This window comes from Oreochromis niloticus, linkage group LG7 (assembly GCF_001858045.2).
Source record: "Oreochromis niloticus isolate F11D_XX linkage group LG7, O_niloticus_UMD_NMBU, whole genome shotgun sequence".
NCBI lineage: Eukaryota > Metazoa > Chordata > Actinopteri > Cichliformes > Cichlidae > Oreochromis > Oreochromis niloticus.
The window spans coordinates 38649175-38669167 of record NC_031972.2 but is presented as its reverse complement, the minus strand read 5'-3'; the positions used below and the strand labels follow the sequence as shown (position 1 = coordinate 38669167).

The 19993-nt window shown below is 41.4% G+C and overlaps 1 protein-coding gene across 3 annotated transcripts; it reads right to left on the bottom strand.

Annotated features, from left to right (window-relative positions):
* Positions 1-531: 531 nt before the first annotated feature.
* Positions 532-14373, bottom strand: dnaaf4 (dynein axonemal assembly factor 4). 3 transcript variants are annotated; one of them, XM_003453624.3, is made up of 11 exons: positions 12547-14373; positions 11925-12038; positions 11467-11622; positions 10252-10399; positions 7738-7868; positions 7410-7626; positions 6698-6843; positions 3697-3800; positions 3086-3239; positions 1282-1387; positions 532-1052 (listed from the first exon to the last, which is right to left on the bottom strand). In XM_003453624.3, the coding sequence occupies exons 3-11, from the start codon at positions 11587-11589 to the stop codon at positions 928-930; spliced, it is 1254 nt and encodes a 417-aa protein (XP_003453672.1). In that variant the 5' UTR covers positions 11590-11622; positions 11925-12038; positions 12547-14373; the 3' UTR covers positions 532-927. The 3 variants fall into 3 exon arrangements, with proteins under 3 accessions (XP_003453672.1, XP_025765188.1, XP_005458426.1); XM_025909403.1 differs by lacking the exon at positions 11925-12038 and having other exon boundaries at positions 12547-12616; positions 13251-14373; XM_005458369.4 differs by lacking the exons at positions 11925-12038; positions 12547-14373 and having other exon boundaries at positions 532-1104; positions 11467-11752.
* Between the last annotated feature and the right edge of the window lie 5620 nt (positions 14374-19993).

Genomic DNA, 19993 nt, shown 5'->3' with positions numbered 1-19993 from the left:
GTGGCTGGCCTCTCCCTTAGAGATAGGGTGAGGAGCTTGCCCATTTGGGAGGGGCTCAGAGTAGAACCACTATTCTCCCACATCGAAATGAGCCAGTAGAAGTGACACTGACAAGGATGCCTCCTGGGTACCTCCTGCATGAGATGTTCTGAGGATGTCCCACCAGAAGGAGCCCCCAGGGCAGACCCTGGACCAGCTGGAGAGATATCTCTTGGCTGGTGCATGATGCAGTGACTGTTTCTTCTTCAGTCACCTTTTTCACTTACTGTGTGTTTATACACCACTTTAATTATTAATTATTATTTATCTCTGGCTCTTTTCCACAGTTTACCTATTCCTTTAAAAAACTTGAGTTTAACTGTTCCCTTTTAACTGGTGATTCTAAACTGGCTTTTTGTTTGTTTGTAATGTGTGATTCAGACCCTGTAACAAGCTAACAACCTCTCTAAGGTGTAACCTGCGTCTTACCCTATGACTGTAATAGTTCCAGTGACACTGTGACCATGAATTGGAAATACAAAAGAAAAAGGATGGATTTTTGGGAACTGAATATGCGGGACTTTACTGGACACAATATGACATCAACATGGATTTCTTTTTGTTGTTTTTTTTCCCCAACATTTTATATAATATACAATTAATTGATCATGAAAATCATTTAAAACTAAGAATGGTATTACTTAATGAGACACTAGACACTAAAAAAGTAGCTTGGCTTTACCTACGATACGATTCATAAGTATGTATTTTTCAAAGGATGTTGTTTACAAAGGATGTACAGAATACATTTGTTATCCATCCTTAGCTTTCAAATGTATGACCTTTGTAAATAAAATACAAGAATTTTTAATATTTTATAAAGAACCTGAAACCAGTGCTAAATAAAACATTTCATGAACATAACGTACAAAGCACATGCCGTGTGTGTCACTCTGTCTCACTGGCAGGATTGACAGCAGATCCTTGAATGATGTCTCTGATTCTCTGTGTATCCACCAACAGTGCTTCATTATTAGGGTCAATCTTCAGAGCAGCGAGGAAGTCTTGTAGCCCTGAAATTAAGTTGTAGGTAGATCAGCTGACACCTGGACACCTTTTGAGTCACTGTAAAAAAAACACGCTTCACATATTTGACCTTAACTTTGACCTTAGGTAGGACAAAGCTACTGTCATGCAAGTTACAACTCAAGCCTTGAGTCATGGCTAACAAGTTCTAAGTAAAATCCGAAACAAATCACTGAGTGCAACACATCAGCTTATTGATATTTTAGAGCAACAAACCTTCTGGATAAGCTTGCAGCTCGCAGAAGGCAGATCCTCGACGGACAAAAGCTCGAACTCTGGCAGCTGCATTGGCAGGGACTGGTGGAGTCAGCAGATCAAGTGCCTGCAGTAAAAAAAAAAAAGGGCAGATGTTTACTGTATGCTATTCCTCTGGAAAGTAAATAAATCTTCACCATTCATTGTGAGAGTTAGACCAACCAGAGCAAATCCAGTTGTGAAATTTTCTCACTGCTAAAGTCAATTTTAGTGGTATTATAACAAAGTGGAAGCCACTGGGAACAACAGCAACTTCAGCCACAAAGTTGCAGACCGAGCAGGGTCAGCCGATACACAGAGGGTTCTGCAGAGTCAGTTTATTTACCACTAGAGCAGTGGATTGGTCTTTTATATGTTCCACTGGAGCACTCAAAGTGCTTTACACAATATGCCTCATTCACCCATTCATAAAAGCACATTTTTTTACTTGAGTGCTTTGTATCTAAGATTCACACATTCACACTCACACTCCAATTGTCATGGTCTGGCAGTCCTCACCTGCCGCTCTGCCCGTTGTGTCCGTGTTTGTGGTGTTTCTTTGTTCTCCCTCCTTTTCCCCGTTTCCCCGTTATGTGTGTTTATGTTGACGTTCGTGCTCCCGGAAGTTTAGGATCCCCAATGATCATTCGATCCAAAAGTGTTCCTGCTCTGGAGGCAGCCACACCTGTCGCTCATCAGCCTCCACCAGCTGCAGCTGATTGGGAACGTCCTATTTAACAGTGTGGCCGAGCTCCAGTCGATACTGGATCGTTGAGTTTACCTCGTCAGTACAGCCGTGGACTTGCTTTTGAAAAACCTCACTTTGGAGATGGATTGCCTAGCTAACTCACTGTGTTTATCTTCACTAGGAATCGGGAGCAGAGTGTGTTTTCACGGGAGCGGAGTCACGGATTGGATTGGAGTTTGGAGTTTGCCATTTCACTGTTCACGGACACAAGCACTGTGTGGGGAAGATCACCTTGCCGGGACTTGTATATATTATACCTGTTGTTTTTCACTGTAAATAAATTCACTGTTTTCTCTTGGAAGAGTCCTGTGTTTGGGTCCGTATCCTACCTACACCCTGACCCCAATGGATGCTTCAGAGAGTACCTTGCGGTTAGTATCTTGTCCAAGGATAACTGGAATGTAGACTGAGGCAGCCAAGGTCCTTCTGACTAGTAGATGGCCTGCTTTACCCCCTAAACCACAGACACCCCTTCTCCATCTGGCAATCCAATGGATGAGCCTTGGTTTGTGTCAGTACTTGTCTGACTGCATTGTGCCAAGTGTAAAGTTTGGTGAAGGCGTGATTATGGTGTGGGGTTATTTTTCAGGTGTTGAAACTCTTAAAGCTTCAGCATACTAAGACATTTTGGGCAATTTCATGCTCTCAGCTTCATGAGAACAGTTTGGGGATGAGAGAGTCCAGATCTCAACGCACAGAACACCTTTTGAATTCATTAGTACAGAGACTAATTCCTCCCAGGCCTACTTATCCTTGTGCTGACTCCCCATTAATGTCTGACCTCATTAATGCACTTTTGGAATAATGGTCAAAAATTTCTATAAACACACTCCTGGGATGTTAAAACTTAAGTTCATATACATGGCTGATAAGCGAATACTTTTCCCAATATAGTATATAATGCAGTGATCCTAGTTCAAATCTGCTCTGAGGCCATTTAATGCAACTCCCAGCTTTCTGCCTGTCTATCACAACAAAAGACTAAAGAAGCCCAAAAGATAAAAGTAAAAATTTAAAAAGATATAAAAGAAAAAATACCTGAGAGGAGTCTTCAATGGCCTTGTGAAAATTCCTTAACTTCAGATGGCATGCGGCCCTGTTTGAATACAAAGCAGGGATCTTCCCCATGAGCCTGATAGCCAAGCTATAGGCATTCACTGCTCCCAGGAAGTCCCCAGTGGCAAAACATTTGCTAAAAAATAAAGTGCTGTTAATCAGAGCTGATAACAAGGTAAATACAATTAATTAAACAGTGAAATTAAGCATGAAAAAACAAAACATTTCAGTTACTCCAAAAAAACAACAATATTTTGTACTTAGAAAGATAACAAAAAGTAAACCTCCTTAGAGACACTTTGAAAGTACAGGTTTATGGAAAACGGTTAGTTAACAGTCAAACTGTTAAAAAAATGTTTTGGAGCTTGTTAAACTCTGCCCCTAGAAAATATTTCAATCAATAAAAAACAAAAGCAAAAGACCCAAACTAACACTAAACTAATAATAACCAGACTAAAAAAGGACATCCACCCTGGAAACTAAACCTAACTGAACTGAAATTGGAAAAAAACTTGAAACTTACTAAAAATTATATAAAACTAATTAAAAAAAATATTTAAACTAAACTCTGTTTGCTGACACACTTCACTCACTCTCCTTTGTCCTTTAACCAGTAAGGGTTCCCCTCCTCTTCCTTCAGGTCTTTTAGATCATCAACATCCACATTTCGCCAGGTTTCAGCTTGTTTTCTCAGCCACTAGTTGGTTAAAAAAAAAAAAACAAGCATATAAAAATAGCAGGGCCAGCAGTTCTGTTATCTGTTTAACAAACAAAAGCCAGATCTACAGAAGTGATCAAATAGCAGTGACTGTAGAAAACATGACCTAACAGCTCCCCCAAAATGAATCCAAAACATCTCTATTGCCCCCTGGTGTCTGACTGCAGTATTAATCATAAACCCCTTGTCTTCCATGATAGCAGATGACACTGGGGTCAAACTGTCAAGCTAAATCAAAAGTTGCTTTCCGCCATTACTAGTAGCACTGATCAGCACTGACTTGAGTTCAAGTGGTCTCCTTTCTGCTAAGTTTGATTCTAATGACTACCTTGATTGGGTCATGGTGACAGTGTTAATTAGCAGCAGAAACCGGCGCATCTCTGCTTGGAAACTGCAGATAAAGCAGGAATTTTGAGAGGTGGTCCAGTATTTACTTTCCAAAAGAGTCAACTGTTAGGGTATCACCCAGTGTTTTGGTTATTGGACTTTTTGGACCTTTTTTTATTGTTATAATGTTCCACGTTTCTTAGTCTTTATTTAGTATTGTTTAGTTTTCTTGTGCTTCTTAGTTTCATCCTTTGTATTTCTATGCAAAGGATGTAGCGACGTAATTATAAACTGTTTCCCAGTTTAGTCAGTTTTGTCTTCATGTTTGTTTGCCTAGATGTCTGTTTTACCAGTTGTGACTCTGTGTGTGACTCTCTCACCCTCTGTCTCTCACCCTTCGCTCTCTCACCTTCTATGATCCCTTGTTTGTCTCTCGCCCTCTCTCATCCCTCGCTCTGTTATCCGTCTCAGTGTGCGTGTTTCTCGTACTTCCTGTTTAGTTTGTCTGTAAGTCCTGTAAGTCTTTGGGTCCTATCCTGCCTGCCTCACACAGCCTCATGACAGCGACTGTCTGCTCTACACTGACAGCCTGAGGTGTTCTGCAGTAAACTGCACTAACCGTCAGAAAGACGTGTGGCATCATCACCCTTTTTTGTTAAGCAAAAGGTGTTTGTCAGCTAATCAGTAATTAGTCCTTAACTATCCTGCTAAAATGAGCAGTCAGCTGTTGGGGAAAGCTGGTGTTTGTTTACTAATCCATGCATATCAATCAAATTAACCTGAAAAGAAACTACTGTATGTTTGAATGTTTCAAAAAATTGTATACTTCAATCCCTCATAAATAGCACGTTTAACACAGTTTTAACAGAAGATGAAGTACTGAGAGGACTGAAAATGTTGTCACTGTATTCTTCACAATGACTGGCTGTAATATCACTTCCAGTTTGTAACTTCTGTTTGTTGATAACACAACTGATGTTAACTAAATAAAAGACACAGGATTAATTGAAAAAAAATGTGAAAAATATAACAAAGTCTAGTATGCTGTGCTGACACCAAATATAAACAAAAACGAATTTTATGTTTAATTTTTCCACTAATTAATTTTTCAGCACCAGCTGTTTATATTTATTTATACATTTTTTTTACATGTCAGCTGTCAGCAGAACTGTAGACCCACTAAATGTAAAGAAAACATTACCTGTCAGTACAGGGAACGATCCACTTTATTTAAGGTTTGAGAGATAAACTAAACTTCACATCTGACATTTGGTGATGATTCTTTTTTCTTTGTGGCATCAGGAGCTGCCCTCAGATTCAGACCTAGGAACCATCCAGTGATAACAGATAAATCACCCAGTATATGCTCATTTTATCTCGGAGTAAATTTGTCATAACTCAAAAATTAACTGATCAAAAAAGGCTAAAAGTACCGAAAGATGTACTGTCAGTGAAAGCTGTAGGTGTTTTACTGAGAAAGCTAAAGACAAAAAGCAAAGGGATTAATCATCCATATAACTTATAAAGAGAAACACATTAAGAATTGTAAACTGGAGTGGTTGTTTTGTTGTTTAGCAAGCTTCACACTACTAGGACCAAGCTGACCTTAACCAAGGAAATCCAGACCAGCTAGGTCCTAATGGTTTCTGCAGCTTGTTTTTCCCCAGGGTGAATTTAGCTGCTGATAATATTGTGGATTCTCTTTCTGTCTCAATGTTACCAGACTGTAGAGTGCTCGGAGCATATAATGGATGTAAAACTGTTTAAATCCATTTGTTTATGTCATCCCCAGTCTTATGTATAAATCGCAAAAGACAACATCTAATTTCCAGATTATTCAGATATTTACAGTAACTCTGGGCCTCTGTGGAGTGTGCGGTTGATGTCGTCTCCAGTTATAAAACGAGGATAAAAAAAACTAAGGAGTGATTAATTATTCAAACATAATGACAGCAACAAAGGTGTGTAGCATGTCTAACTAGCCAACAACAAGCCTTTAATGCAGTGCATTAAAAGACCCCATATGTAAACTGCATGGGGGCACTTTTGCAGTCACCAGCGTGTGAGTGGATGGGAGTGTGACGCAGCATCTCAGTCCTACTGGGCGGATTCTGGCTTAAAAAAATTCCACATGGTAGCCCTGACAAGTGCACAGTGGGAAGTAGTGAAGCCATGGCATCCATCTTTTATACAGTCAGTACAGCTAAGATGTAAAAATACTCCATATTAATTTTTTTCTATTTCTGTTTTTTTCCCCCCAGTGGATTAATGTTACCTTTAGGGGCCAAGGGAGTGTACAGTTATCCAAATACCCGAATGAACAACCACATTTTGTATTATATAAATGATCATGCAATAATTTATTTGCTACACTATGTATGTATGTATGTATGTTAAGTGTGATTAAAATCCTAACTCTGAAACTGGAGCCACAGTCCATTGTATTGTTATTGTTGTTCAAATACTCTCTTAAAATGGTTATTGAAAACTCCATACTCCATAATTCTTTTTGACGGTGGTATTGGTTTTCACAGCATTCAGGAACTCACCTCCTCCTCCTCTGGAAGTCTGGACTCTCTGAGAGCTGTTGGAAAGATTCTTGGGGTGAATGTAACTTGAATGTTTCCTCTGTGTCTTGGAGGAGGGAGTTCATCTTGTGCTTTCTTGCTCTTTGCATTACTGTTGCTTCTTTGATCTGCAAGCAGGAACATGTTCATTAATATCAGCCTGTATAATGCCAAATCTCAGCACCAGGAAAAAACACTGTAGACTGCAAGACAAATTTGAACCATTTGTCATTCTATGAAGCTTCACTTCAGGCACTTTGCCTAACTCACATCCAGGGCCAATTTATAGTTACCAATTAACCTAATATACATGTTTTTGGACTATGTGGTAAAGCTGAAGTACTCAGAGGAAGGCAGGCACAGGATAAGATGCAAACTCCACACAGAAAAACTCTGGGAGTCTTTCTGTGTGGAGCTGGGACTCAAACCAGGAACCTTCTTGCTATGAGGCAACAGCTCTAACCATGACACCATGCTACCTAAAAGAAGTGCAATGATGGCTTGAGGTTAACAATGTTAATTCAGAGCAAGAGGGTCCTGGGTTCAAACCCATAGAGGCCCTTTCCGTGAACTGCAGGCTCGCCATGTGCTTGCATAGTGTTTTTCTTGTCCGTCCATCCTAGGTGAATGCTGCCTATGTCACCTCAAGAGTTGCATTTCCTGTTTTTTTGTTTGGTTGGTTTTTTTTACTCACCCAATTTCATTTTTTCTTGGTCAGAAGGTCCACATTTCTGCCTCTCTGTCTCTGTTCTTAGTTGGCGTGATCTGGCTTTTTCACTTTGCAATTTCAGCTGGACATCCTGCTCTGCTTTTTGTTGTTGTCTGAAATGCCATGCAGCCAACTCTTGTGTGGTTTTCTCTTGTTCTGCGTCCTTTATCTTCTGGATACTGTCTCGTTCCTCTTTTTCAAGCTGAACTCAAGGAAAACATAACAAAACACTAGAGGCTCTTTTCAGGATCAAACAGGAGAATTTTAGTGATCAGTTTGGACATTTTGGTGATTAAACAGAGTGGAAAATTACCTTTATCACTGTCTCCAGAGCATATTTGTTATCTGCTTGTTGTTTTGCTGCCTTGCTTATAGACTCTGAAGAAAGCTTTTCGTGGTATTTTAACAGAGCCCTCTGTCTGATCTCCATTTTTTCTTTATTATCTGAAAAACATTATGAACTTAATTTAATCGGGTAATTTCACTAAGATTAAAATCCCAAGTAAAGCCTGCTAGGGTTGGTTGGGCAGCTGGGCGAATATCTATCAACAACTGAACTGAAGTAATACTAAAGCTGAAGTAACTTCATGTGCCCAACACACTTATGAATACTGAACAGGCAGGGCACAGAAAGGGTAGAAAAATATGCAGTGATTCCCAATTTTGATAGAAGCTGTGCACAGAGCATCAGCAGAGGAACAAACAAGGAACAAACTTCTAAAACACTCCTGATGTGATTTGAAGCATTTTGAAGAGCAAAACAAAGCTCGGGATAATGCTCTCTCTCTAGTTTCTAAAGGTGAAGAAATAGCAGCTTAATATGAGCTCCAATGACTAGTTCAGTGTCTCCCACACCTATACTTCACCTGGTATATTTGGTGATTAATTTTAGCATTTGTTATTTTTATTTTTTTAATTAATCTATAAGAGCAATCATCCCAGGGATGAGATATTTACTAGAGTATCTGGCAAATAGAATAAAATATCCAATCAATCAGCTGGTTAACCAATGAAGTGTGTGTGGCTCTTTTTCTGGTGCAAATATAAATGGACACATATTTATGTGTGTCATGTTAAAAAGAAGCTACACTCTCTTTCAGTTCTAAGGTTTTACATATCAGGACATAATAGAAAATGGCCCTTAGCAGGTCTTAAAATGAGATAAACAATGACATCGCTTACCTAACAAAAACCATGCAAAAAATGCACAAGCAGTGTTTGAAAAAATAAGCCTACCAGTTGGTATTACAGTTTTTCTTGATTTCACAGCAGAAAAACACTCTCACTACTCTTGGTGCAGTTCTCAAATCAGTAATGCATTTCCCCACCCATAATAGCTTTTGTCATTGTTTTTATGGACACTACTATTGTTTTCATGTTGTTTTCAACATTAACAGTTTGTACTTTGTCAATCATGGACTGTGAAATGGAGCAATCGTTAGCCATACAGCTTGATGCCTACATGGATGGCATCAAGCTGTATGCCAGGAGTGAAAAAGACATCGACTCACTGACCGATACCACTAGGATGTACAGCTAGAAGTATAGTTGGATTGTAACAAAGAGAGAAAAAGGGGATTGCACTACCAAAAGGCAACTATGTAGACACTGGGAACAGCTACAAGTATGTGGGAATCCCGCAGGTAAATGGGAACCATGAAGAGGCCACTAGGAAAGCCGCAACTCATGGATCTTTGTTGTCTCATGAGACAACAGATGAACAAACTGGTGATGGCTAACCAACCAGACATAGTGGTGGTGGACAAGCAGAGAAAGACGGGCGTAATGATAGATGTAGCTATACCAAGTGATAACAATATCAGATATATAAAGGCTAATTTACACCCTACTCTCAAAAACTGATATAGATTTAACACTGTCTGTGTAGTAGATTTAAGAAATACATGCTTAGAGTAAAAGTTCTTAAAACATGTTTACTGCCATCTTGTGCCAGTACAGAACGTGACATCATCGGGTTTCTTGGTTGGTTGCAGTCAATACACTCACATTAGTTTATGTTAGCTAACTTTAACAGAACCAATAACTCAAGGGAAGACAAGGGGAGAAAATAAAATCTCCCTTAGGGGGTCACTTTTGTACTGCCCCCAGCTGCAACAATGCTTATGTTAAGAAACCAAGAATATAAGGTTCACTTTCACTTTGTCTCTTAAGCAGTAAGTGTTTCTTCGTTGGACTAGTTGCACTGAGACAGGAAAATCCACCTGTTAGCCATAATTTTCGTTTTTATAAAGCAGGATGGCTGGATGTACCGAGAGGCGCAATCAGCTGATGCGATCAGCGCTATTTTATGCAATAAAATAGTCTCTCTATCCCAAGAACACTCAAACAGTTAACAACCTATCAGGTTACTACATGTGCCTCACACTACAAACATAACTATGTTTCTTATCGAGGCACAATTGGGAATCTGATGATGTCACGCTAAACATGTTTTGATAACTTTAACTTTCAGCACTTATGTCTTAAATCCAGCTACACAGTAACTTTTGTATCCTTGTCAGTTTATGAGACCAGGGCTCCATGATGTAAATTAGCCTTTATACAGGAAGTGTTTCAAGTCCATTTTAAATAATTTTACAAGCTTGTAATTGCTAGATAAAAGCCCTCAAGAGACACTGTTCACAGGAAAACATCCAGCTTACCACATCAAAAATTTCAGGACTGCTGCATGACCTACACTGTCTCTTTTTGAACTGTCAGAGACAATGTATTATCTGTCAGTCATTCTTTCAATGACACATTATCATGGGTTCAGAAGACCAGAGCCTTGTTGTTTATTGAAATGACCACAAGTTGAAGCTTTTACCTGTACTTATCATCAGATGCTCCCACACTTTGTTGGTCCTTTTTGGCAAAGTGATGACTGCACATCCATTTGCAACCCTTACTGCGATTCTGTCATCATCAACAGGCTCAAACAAGAAGGCTTCAAACAGATAAGGGGGGAAATGCACCTGTGAAGAAGAAAAAACATGAATACATGTTATACTGTAAGAATTGTTGTTAAGAGAAATGTAAGACCATCTTCTGGTTCTTGTTTAGCGATTAATTAGAATAGAATTTTGATGTACATATATAATTTATATATATATATATATATATATATACATAAAAATAATCATATATATATATATATATATATATATACATATATATACATATACATATATATATATATATACAATTCTTTTATATATATATATAGTTATTCTGACGTCTTAGCACTGGCTTTTTCTTGCTGCAACTCGTCCTGTCAAACCTGCAGCTTGAAGTCTTCTATTCTCAGTTGAAACTAAGACTTGCTTACTACAACTTCTATTAAGCTGTGCTTGAAGCTGTTGTCCTGTGAGCCGCCTATCACACAAGCTGTTAACTCTCAGAAACTTGTCCTCTGGTTAGGTTGTGGCTTTGAGTCTGCCAGACCTCTTCCTATCAGAGTTTGCCCCAGTTTCTGAGTGCCTTTTGATGCTGAAGGAAACTGTAATCACTGACACTTTGACTTTCTTTGCAATTTCTCTATAGGAAAGACCTATATTTTTAAGTGTTATGATGGTCTGTCTTTCTTCCATTGTTAATTGCCTTTTTCTCGAGGGTATGGTACCACAGTGTGTTCCAACTCTGCTTTTATGCAGACAGAGGGGGACGGTAGAAAAATATCCGGTTGGGAGGGGGGCTTTAATGATGCATTTGGGAAAAACTCATGCAGACAGCTTAATATGGTCAGGGCAATTTATATTTATATATTTCTTTTCCTTCTTTTCCTTTTCACGTAGATGACTACAAAAGCATTGATAGAAGCGCTCGAAAATATATACAGCAGCTGAGTTGGCTGCTGCTCATAAACTTGATCAAACTGCGGGACATCGTTTCACGATGTCTCAATTCTGTGTGACACAGAAAAAAAATGCTATGCAGTCCAGCTTAGTCTCTTACTGAGACCAGGCTCATGGTAAAGTCGCATAGATATAGTATTTGATACACAAACAGTAAAAATACAAAACTCCTTTTTTCAGAACTTTACCTTGAGGTAATCGTCCGTACAGACAATGTCTACCTTCCCGGCTTTCGTTCCTTTTAGAGGCACATTAATGTAAAGCGTCGTCTCCGTCTGGGTCCAGACGTAGTCCATCACGACCAGAGGCATTTTTGGTACAGCTGAGCTCAATGTTTGATTCGCCTGTTTTTAGAAGAGCCAAAAGGTTGTGCTTTGATTAAAAAATCGCTCTATTTCGTTTCATAAACGTATCCGACGTCAATTCCCGTCGCACCTCGTCATGTTACTATGGTAACCATAAACAAAATGCTGACTTTGAGTTTGTCGGAAAAACCTAAACTGAAATTCGTAATGCATAACCACAATGCACTAAATATTTTTTATATATTCTTCTATAAAAATCCGCAAAGCAGAAATCAAAACCTTTCACTTTCTCGGCACAAAGTGCACTCAACAACCTACGTAAGAGGATTAAGGGTACTGACAAAAAAGTGGGGGCATCATTTCCATTTGTTTGTTGTTGTTGTATTTCCAGAATCCTGAAGAAAAAATTCTGTATCTTCAAGTGGATTGGAGACGGAGCTTTTTTTCTTAGAATTCTGGAAAAACAAACAAACAACATCAACAACACAAAACCCCAAAACAAAAGACTCACACACTTTTTGTTTGCCACGGGCCCTAATGCTCTTTCATAACATCCTCATCTTTGAGGTTAATTTAATGGAATGTTTTTTTTCACTGAAGCTTAACTCTAACATCTCCCTTCTAAGAGGAGAAGCTACCAGACCCTGGCTCAGTGGTTCTCATAACTCACTTCAAATGTTATTACTGTTAATCAGCTCCTGTCTGTCTTCTCAGATTCAGCTAAATGCTACAAAACTATTCAGATGGTGCTTGACAGTGCAAATGGATAATGACCCAATGCAACCCAAAAGTTTCCCCAGGTTAACTAATAAGATATTCTTAAATGCTCAAGTTAGTCACTGAAGGCTGACTAGGGCAGTAACAAACAGCAAATGAAGGTGGCTGGAGTAAAGACTAGTGCCGTATGCTATAAAGCAAATTCAACATACCGAGGGTATCATTATATTATCTGGTTTCACTTACCTTGTCACTGGTGATCAGGATAATGGGGATGATATTGTTACAGCATCACCTTGATCACAAACTGATTGAACTAAAACACAACATACAGTTAACAACATAAAACACAACAGTAAAATGGGTAAAATAGAGACATAAAATTATCTACATAACATATATAACATACCTCGTCAACTGACCCATGCTTAGTGGCAGAAATGAGCACCTTACAGATACTAGGTTGAGGTTTTGTGTTTGATTTGTTAAAGTCACTTTGTCTTATGGTTTGATATGATATAATGGGATTACATGCAATACTTGCAATACATCTTTTCCTGTGACCTTTGGCCAAGAGTGTAAATTGTCCCTAAAGGCGTTAGCTATTGACAAAAGGCCCTTCATAACGTTCATGCTGCCTCATATGAATCTTCAGAGCCAATCAGAAAATACCCATCTAAGGCTTCACAGCTGCCAACATACTTCTGTAAGACAAATATCTTTTCTGCAGTGGGAATGTTCCTTCACAATATTAGAGCCTGAAAAGATGCTTTTCAATGCTTAAACTTAAGTAAATGCCCACTAAATACAGAGGGCTCTGGAATAGGTAGTCTATTAGCTGACATTGCTTCTGCCAAAACCTTTACAAGCTCACCTGCGCTCCAATGAGTGATGTTTACCTCTCTTTTTAGTTCTGAGGGTTGATTAGTAGCATTGTTGAACTCTGTTACCTGTACGTTTGCAGGGGTGGTTGCAGGAGTGACTCTTTCTTGCTTCACTGAAAAGTAGTCTTCCTCGTAAACTTGTAGTTCTGCTTTTGCTGCCTTGAATCCTTTTAGATTTTCCATCTTTCAATTTCTCTTTTCAAGCCCTCAAATGACTTTCTCAATGCAGCACCTTCCTCTTGTTGTCGCTTTATCACAGCTGCTTTCTTCTTTTCTCTTTTAACATGCCTCAGTTTCCTCCTTCTCCTCTAGGAGGCATTGTGACATTGCAGCAGCATCTTGTTCTGCAGTAAAGCGTTTCTTTTCTTCTTCACGCAATTGTACTTTTTCTCTGTATTTCTCTTGTTCAGTCTTAATCTGAAGCAAAGCCTTTGTGGCTTCATACTCCACTGCAGCTTCTTGTCTTTTGGTGGAGGAGCCATTAGAAATAACTCTATTGGCTTTAAACTGGCTATGAACTGAGACACTAACAGAGCAAGAGGATGTAAATATACAGCTAGGATCAGGCCATACAATCTCCTCTTGCTTTTCTCCTTTAATGTGACCTTTGATGTTTTGTAAAATCACTGTAGTCACTGAGGTGGATTTGTCTAGCTTGGAATGCATATCATGAGGTGGTCCATCCATTGCTCTATACTCATCATAAATATCATTAAGCTTGGCTACTTCTCTTTGTACAATGTTCATGTGACCTTCAAGAATGTCAAGTGGATCTCCTTTTAAACAGATTTTTTGCAACTTTGATTAATGCTTTGCATCTGTCATAAATACTGTCAAAGCAGCGTTGAAGCCATTGTATCCTTTCTTTATGGAATTCTTTTCCCTTTTCTCTGAGCATGTGAGGCCTTTCACTTCTATGCAGCTCTACTTCCACTCTTTGCTCTAAACAGGTTTCATCCACTTGCTCTGCTTCTGCAGCTTGTTCTGCACTGGAAACTTCAATTTCTGTTTCATTTGTTTGTGACATTTTTGTTTTTCTTGAATTGTTATGCATTTATTTCTTAATCTCCTTAACCTCCTTTTAACTTGACTTTAGAAATGAATTGTGAACTTGATTGCATTAATTCCCGGGCGATCGTGGCTCAAGAGTTGGGAGTTCGCCTTGTAATCGGAAGGTTACCGGTTCGAGCCCCGGCTCGGACAGTCTTGGTCGTTGTGTCCTTGGGCAAGACACTTCACCCGTTGCCTACTGGTGGTGGTCAGAGGGCCCGGTGGCGCCAGTGTCCGGCAGCCTCGCCTCTGTCAGTGCGCCCCAGGGTGGCTGTGGCTACAACGTAGCTTGCCATCACCAGTGTATGAATGTGTGTGTGAATGGGTGAATGACTGGATATGTAAAGCGCTTTGGGGTCCTTAGGGACCATAAAAGCGCTATATAAATACAGGCCATTACCCTTCTTGCTACCGTTTGGTGCTGTTGTTGTCAGGCTTCACACAGTTTCTTATTGTTTCTCCCACCTTGTGTCACTTTTCCAAACACAACTTTAATGTCTGGCTTCCGGACATCTTTATGAAGAAGCAACTGGTGAACGTGTGTGTCGATTAATATTTGCAGCAGCCTGGTCCTTGGTGCAGTGACACAATGTTGCCACCAGGGGGCCGGGAATCATGCAGGTCCGAGTTCAACTATCACTATCACCTCTGCTTTAATGTGAGTTGTACAAACTTGGGGTTGCCATTAAGCTTGCCATGCTCATACTTTAACATGGGTGTGCATCTCACTCAGACGCACCAGGGGAACCAACATGCAGTACAATAGTTCCTACATGAGAATCTCCACAATAAATGTCGTAATGACATAAAATATGCATAGTGCAAAACAAAATATGTTAACTAAAAGTATGACAGTAAAAAGGTGGTCTTGGGAGCACCTAGCTTATATGAAAGGGCCTTTTATCGGTCTAATAATGTTTACAGAAAACTATAACTGTTATGGAAGAGATCCAGAACTGAATAATAACTAACAATTAAATGCAAAGTTGTGCATAAACACACAGTGATTGAAAAACAAGGTAAGTGGAAAAGAATATACATTATGGCAAGGACCCAGCACCCTAGACCTAATGCAGTGTAACTAAAGGAGGAGAAGTTGTGGGTGGGTTCTTAAACATTTTGAAAGAAGAGGCCTTCCCATAATAATAGCTTAAAATGCAGTGTTAATGCTGTCATTTTCAGTATCTACATGGATGTTAAAATCTCACACAATAAATATTTTATCTGAGCAAAGCCCTGAATCAGATTAAAAATAGTCTGAAAATCAGACAGAAAGTCTGTGTAAGGAATAGGTGGTCAACAGATAACAAGGAATAAAACTGATTTTTGAGTTTACCTGTTAGCAAGCAAGGAAAAAATTTATTTATATAGCACTTTCAGACAACTACCAGCTGAAAACAAAGTCCTGTACACTTAACATGACAACCCCCCCCCCCCCCCCCCCCCCCCCCCCCCCGATACATTAAATAAAATTTTTAAAAAATCTTAAATAAAAAAAATTGATTAAATTAAAATAATAAAATCAGCACATTAGATTAAATCAGAGCAGTAAAATCAGGGTCAAACTGTGTCAAGGAATAAAAATTGGTTTTAAGATGTGTTTTAAAAATGGACAATGAAGGGGCCTCTCTAATGTGCAGGGGCGGGTTATTCCAGAGGTTAGGATCAGCGATAGAGAAGGTCCTGTCCCCTCTGAGCTTCCTCTTGGACCTGGGTAGCACCAAGACCAGATTGTCACCTGACCTGAGAAACCTGGGGGTTGAGTAAGGATGAAGAAGCCCAGAGAGGTAAGATGGGTCAAAACTGTTTAAGCGTTTGAAATAAAAGCATGGATTACTGTTTCAGAATGCAGCCCGGATAAAATAGGTCTTACCTTTGTCAAGCACCTTAAATGAAATGAAATTAATTAAGAATAAAAAGTGGACTTCACAGTAGCCCTAATTTTTGTGTTCAATATAAAATCACTGTCCACTTTAGAACCCAAGTTAGTAACAACAAGTTGTAATTACTCTGCCAGGGGTCCCGAATCAATAGAGGAAGAACCATAAGGTCTTCTAGGACCAAACAGGATCACCTCTGTTTTGCTTGAATTACAATTAAAAAAGTTTAGGGCCATAAATGATTCTATATCTTCTAGACATGCCAGTAGGGGTTTAATAGAGAAAGATCTTTCTGCTTCAGAGGCAGATAAATCTGACAGTTGTCGGCATAACAGTGGAAGGATATTCCATGCTTTCTAAGCATGGTTCTCAAGGGCTGTAAATACAATGAAAAACGCAGACGCCCTAGAATTGAGCCCTGCGGGACCCCAAACTGAAGAGCAGCAGAAAAGGACTCCTACCCCAAAAAGTTACCACTAAAAATTCTATCAGACAGATAAGACCTAAGCCAATTCAACTCAACAGAGTCGTCAGTGGACACGAGGAGATGCTGGCCGGGTTCTCCAGAACACCCAGCTGATGTGGCATGATACTGGCCAGGCTCTTCAGAACCCCCAGCTAACGTGGCATGATGCTGGCACAGTTATCCTGAACCCCCAGCTGACTTGACATGATGCTGGACTGGCTCCTCTGAACCTCTAGCTGGAACAGATGCAGGACCAGAAGGTACGGAAACTCCTGGCTCAGGCGAAGCTAGCTGGAGCTGCGTGAGACAGACAGCCAGCTCAGGTTGCCTTTCAGGCTGCAGCAATGCATAGTCCTTTGCGGGCAGGATGAGCTCGCCTGAGCCCTCGGTGAAGGCTGCTGCAGACTGTAGAGATGGCTCGCACAAGCTCTCATCGGAGACAGGAGGCTGAGACAACCCGGCAGAGCTCTCAATGGAAGCTGCTGTGGACCGCTGGGAAGGCTTGTACGGGCTCTCAGCAAAGACAGAAAACTGAGATGGCCTGGCAGAACTCCCAGGGGAAGTAGCTGAGGGAGGCTGAGAGAGCTCAGAGCTCTCAGCTGATGAACATGGTAACAGAACAGGTGGGTGAGCAAAGGAGTGATCTAATGGCTGAGCAGACGACAGAGCTAATGAGTGAACTGGTAACAGAACAGATGCCTGACCTGGTAACAGAGCTGTCAACTGAACTGAAGACTAAGCTGTCAACAAAACAGGAGACTGAGCTAACAGCTGAGTTAATGATAGAACTAGGGACTCGAAGCAAAGGCTGTAGTGTATGCGGTAATGATGGTTGTAGTAATGGTGGTGATGGTTGTTAAACTAACCTTTCTAAACTAACCTTTCTGAGCCTCTACGACATGAGGACAGGGGCCTGACCGGCTCGCCTGAGCCTCCAGCAGAAACAGGAACCGGACACTAGCCACTCCCACCCGAGGAGTAGGTATGGGTGCTGGAGGGTGCTTCTCCTTTGCCTCTCTGTGTTCCTGCCCCCAGGGGAGCTCAGGCCCGGCCTTTCCCTGCACCCGTTTCAGTTCCTCAGGTGAGGGAGGCGGAGGTCAGCTGGTCCTTGCTCTGGCTCCCAGGCCGGCTGAGTCCCTGCACCCGTTCCTCGGGTGGGAACAGCAGCTGCCCAGCGGTTGCCTTTACCTGTCCTGGCTCCCAGGGTGAGGGCGGCCGTGAACCAGCTGGACCTCAGCCTCCCTCACCTGAGGAACTGAAATGGGTGCAGGGAAAGGCCAGGCCTGAGCTCCCCTGGGAGCAGGAACACAGAGAGGCAAAGGAGAAGGCTCAGCAAACAAAGACTTATCCAAAGTGGGTTTTGCATTTTTACCACCAAGATTAACACTCTTTGAAAAGAACAGTCTCTGATTTAACAATCTTTGGAGACACAGTCTCAGAGTTATTCAACTCAGGAATGACAGAACCAAAATTGACTAAACCCGACCGGACAGAACTCGAACCAACAGTCTTTGACTTTGACTTTTTTGGAGGGTGATAATGGTCTTTGATCCTTCCCTGCTCAGAGGGAGCAAAAACAAAAAGGTTTTCCCAGTCCACATCATCATCCAGTAGAGAAACACCAAACCTATCTGTGCTGAGTCTATTGTTTGTGGACTCAGGAGGAGAGTGTGAAAAACAGTCATAATCTCTCACCACCGGGAGTTGCTCAGCGGAGTATGTATGCGACGGCTTGAGTGCTGCTTTCTCTGGGAAGTGGAATCGAGCGGGGTAAACAGCTGAGCCTCCGGCACGCAGAATGGCGACACCGAGGCTAGAGCATGAGCAGAATTCCCACCTGAAGCGGCCACAGCTTGGTGGGGGCTTTCGGCAGTCCTGAGGGACCGCTCTGGTGGCTGCCAAGAGCCAGCCGAGTTCCTTAGAATGTGGGCCCGTAGTCAGGAGTGCACCACGGCCTCAAGTAGAGCTCCTCCTCCAGCTGGGCGATGGCTGCCTCCTGCCGCTTGTACAGCCTGTGGTCTGCTGGGTCCATGTTATTGTCGGAGCGTACTGTCACGGTTTGCAAGGCAAACAGAGTGAAGATTGAGAGGGATGGACTCAGGCGCAGACAATGATGCAGGAGAGAATGTTTCAAACTGAAAACGAGTCTTTATTTGTGACTGAAAAGAAACACTACAAAATGTCTGTGAAGGTTCTCAGTCATCCAGGTCATCGTAGTCTAAGGAGCTTGGAAATAAAAGCGTCTGGATCTTTTTTTAAGTTGCTTGAAGACGTTTCACCTCTCATCCGAGAAGCTTCTTCAGTTCTAAGGGTCAAATGGTGGAGAGTCACAGATTTAAACCCAGTGGGAGTTTCCCCCCAAAGGGGGACAAAGGACCCCCTGATGATCCTCTACCTAATCACATGAGCCAAGGTGTGAAAGCGGGTGTGGGTCCCAATCAGCCAGGGTTTCGGGTGAGCTCATTGTTAAACCTGGCCCCATGTGATTTCCTGAGGTCAGATGGCCCAGAATGTGAGTGGGCGTTAAGGCGTCTGGGAAGGGAACTCAAAACTGGATTATAGATGGCAGACAGTTGGTGTCGTAAACCACCGCCTCTGTTCAAAGATGGTTGCTCACAGTGGACATAGGTGGCTTCTTTCACTCCTCTTTCAAACCATCTGTCCTCTCTGTCCAAAATGTGAATGTTGGCATCCTCGAAAGAGTGACCTTTATCCTTAAGATGCAGATGGACTGCTGAGTCTTGTCCTGTGGAGGTGGCTCTTCTATGTTGTGCCATGCGCTTGTGAAGTGGCTGTTTGGTCTCTCCGATGTAGAGGTCTGGGCATTCCTCGCTGCACTGTACAGCATACACCACATTGTTCAGTTTGTGTTCAGGAGTTTTGTCTTTCGGGTGTACCAGTTTCTGTCTGAGTGTGTTGCTGGGTCTGAAGTACACTGGCATGTCGTGTTTGGAGAAAACTCTCCTGAGTTTCTCTGATACACCGGCTACATAGGGGATGACAATGTTGTTGCGTCTGTCTTTCTTATCCTCCCTCGCTGGTGTCTGATCTTCTTTTTTGTGCATCTTTGCTGACTTTATAAACGCCCAGTTAGGATAGCCACATGTTTTAAGTGCTTCCTTTACATGTGTGTGTTCCTTCTTTTTCCCTTCAGGCTTAGAGGGAACATGTTCTGCTCGGTGGTGTAGGGTCCTAATTACTCCAAGTTTGTGTTCCAGAGGGTGATGGGAGTCAAAGAGGAGGTACTGGTCCGTGTGTGTGGGCTTCCGGTACACTTCAATGTTGAGGTTGCCATTCTCTTCAATGTGCACAGCGCAGTCCAGGAAAGGCAAACAGTTATCCTTTGTGTCTTCCCTGGTGAACTTGATGTTTTTATCCACGGCGTTAATGTGCGCAGTGAAGGATTCCACTTC

Excerpts from the sequence above, each read along its gene's own strand:
- dnaaf4 (XM_003453624.3), bottom strand. The coding sequence starts at position 11,589 with ATGCCTCTGGTCGTGATGGACTACGTCTGGACCCAGACGGAGACGACG. Across the intron at positions 10,400-11,466 it reads GTACGGACGATTACCTCAAG|GTGCATTTCCCCCCTTATCT; the intron begins GTAAAGTTCTGA and ends TCTTCTTCACAG. Across the intron at positions 3,240-3,696 it reads TGGTTAAAGGACAAAGGAGA|CAAATGTTTTGCCACTGGGG; the intron begins GTGAGTGAAGTG and ends TTTATTTTTTAG.